The following is a 221-nucleotide window of genomic DNA, read 5'->3' on the forward strand; positions in this document are numbered from 1 at the left end:
GCTCGGCGCGGACGCCGCGGAAGCCGAGGCGGGCGAAGCGCCGCTCCAGCTCCGCCACCGAGCGCCGGCTGTTGTTGCTGACGAAGAGCGCGGCCTTGCCGCTCCGCCGCAGGCACTCTAGCAGCTCGGGCGCCCCCGGCACGGCCCGCTCTCCGGCCCACAGCACGCCGTCACAGTCGAACAGCACCCCCTGCGCGGGGCCCAGCACCTCGCGCAGCCCC

General features: G+C 76.9%; 1 protein-coding gene across 1 annotated transcript in view; it reads right to left on the reverse strand.

The window, feature by feature from the left end:
* PDXP (pyridoxal phosphatase) overlaps positions 1-220 on the reverse strand; it is a gene marked incomplete at its 5' end in the record, with an annotated part of 7992 nt that extends 7772 nt beyond the window's left edge. The window contains one exon of the mRNA XM_019515809.1: positions 3-220. Within this exon, the coding sequence (XP_019371354.1) occupies positions 3-220 (218 nt within the window). The remainder of the gene's footprint in view (positions 1-2) is intronic.
* Position 221: the final 1 nt, after the last annotated feature.

Source organism: Gavialis gangeticus, unplaced genomic scaffold (assembly GCF_001723915.1).
Source record: "Gavialis gangeticus isolate Ggan-Ray unplaced genomic scaffold, GavGan_comp1, whole genome shotgun sequence".
Lineage (NCBI taxonomy): Eukaryota > Metazoa > Chordata > Crocodylia > Gavialidae > Gavialis > Gavialis gangeticus.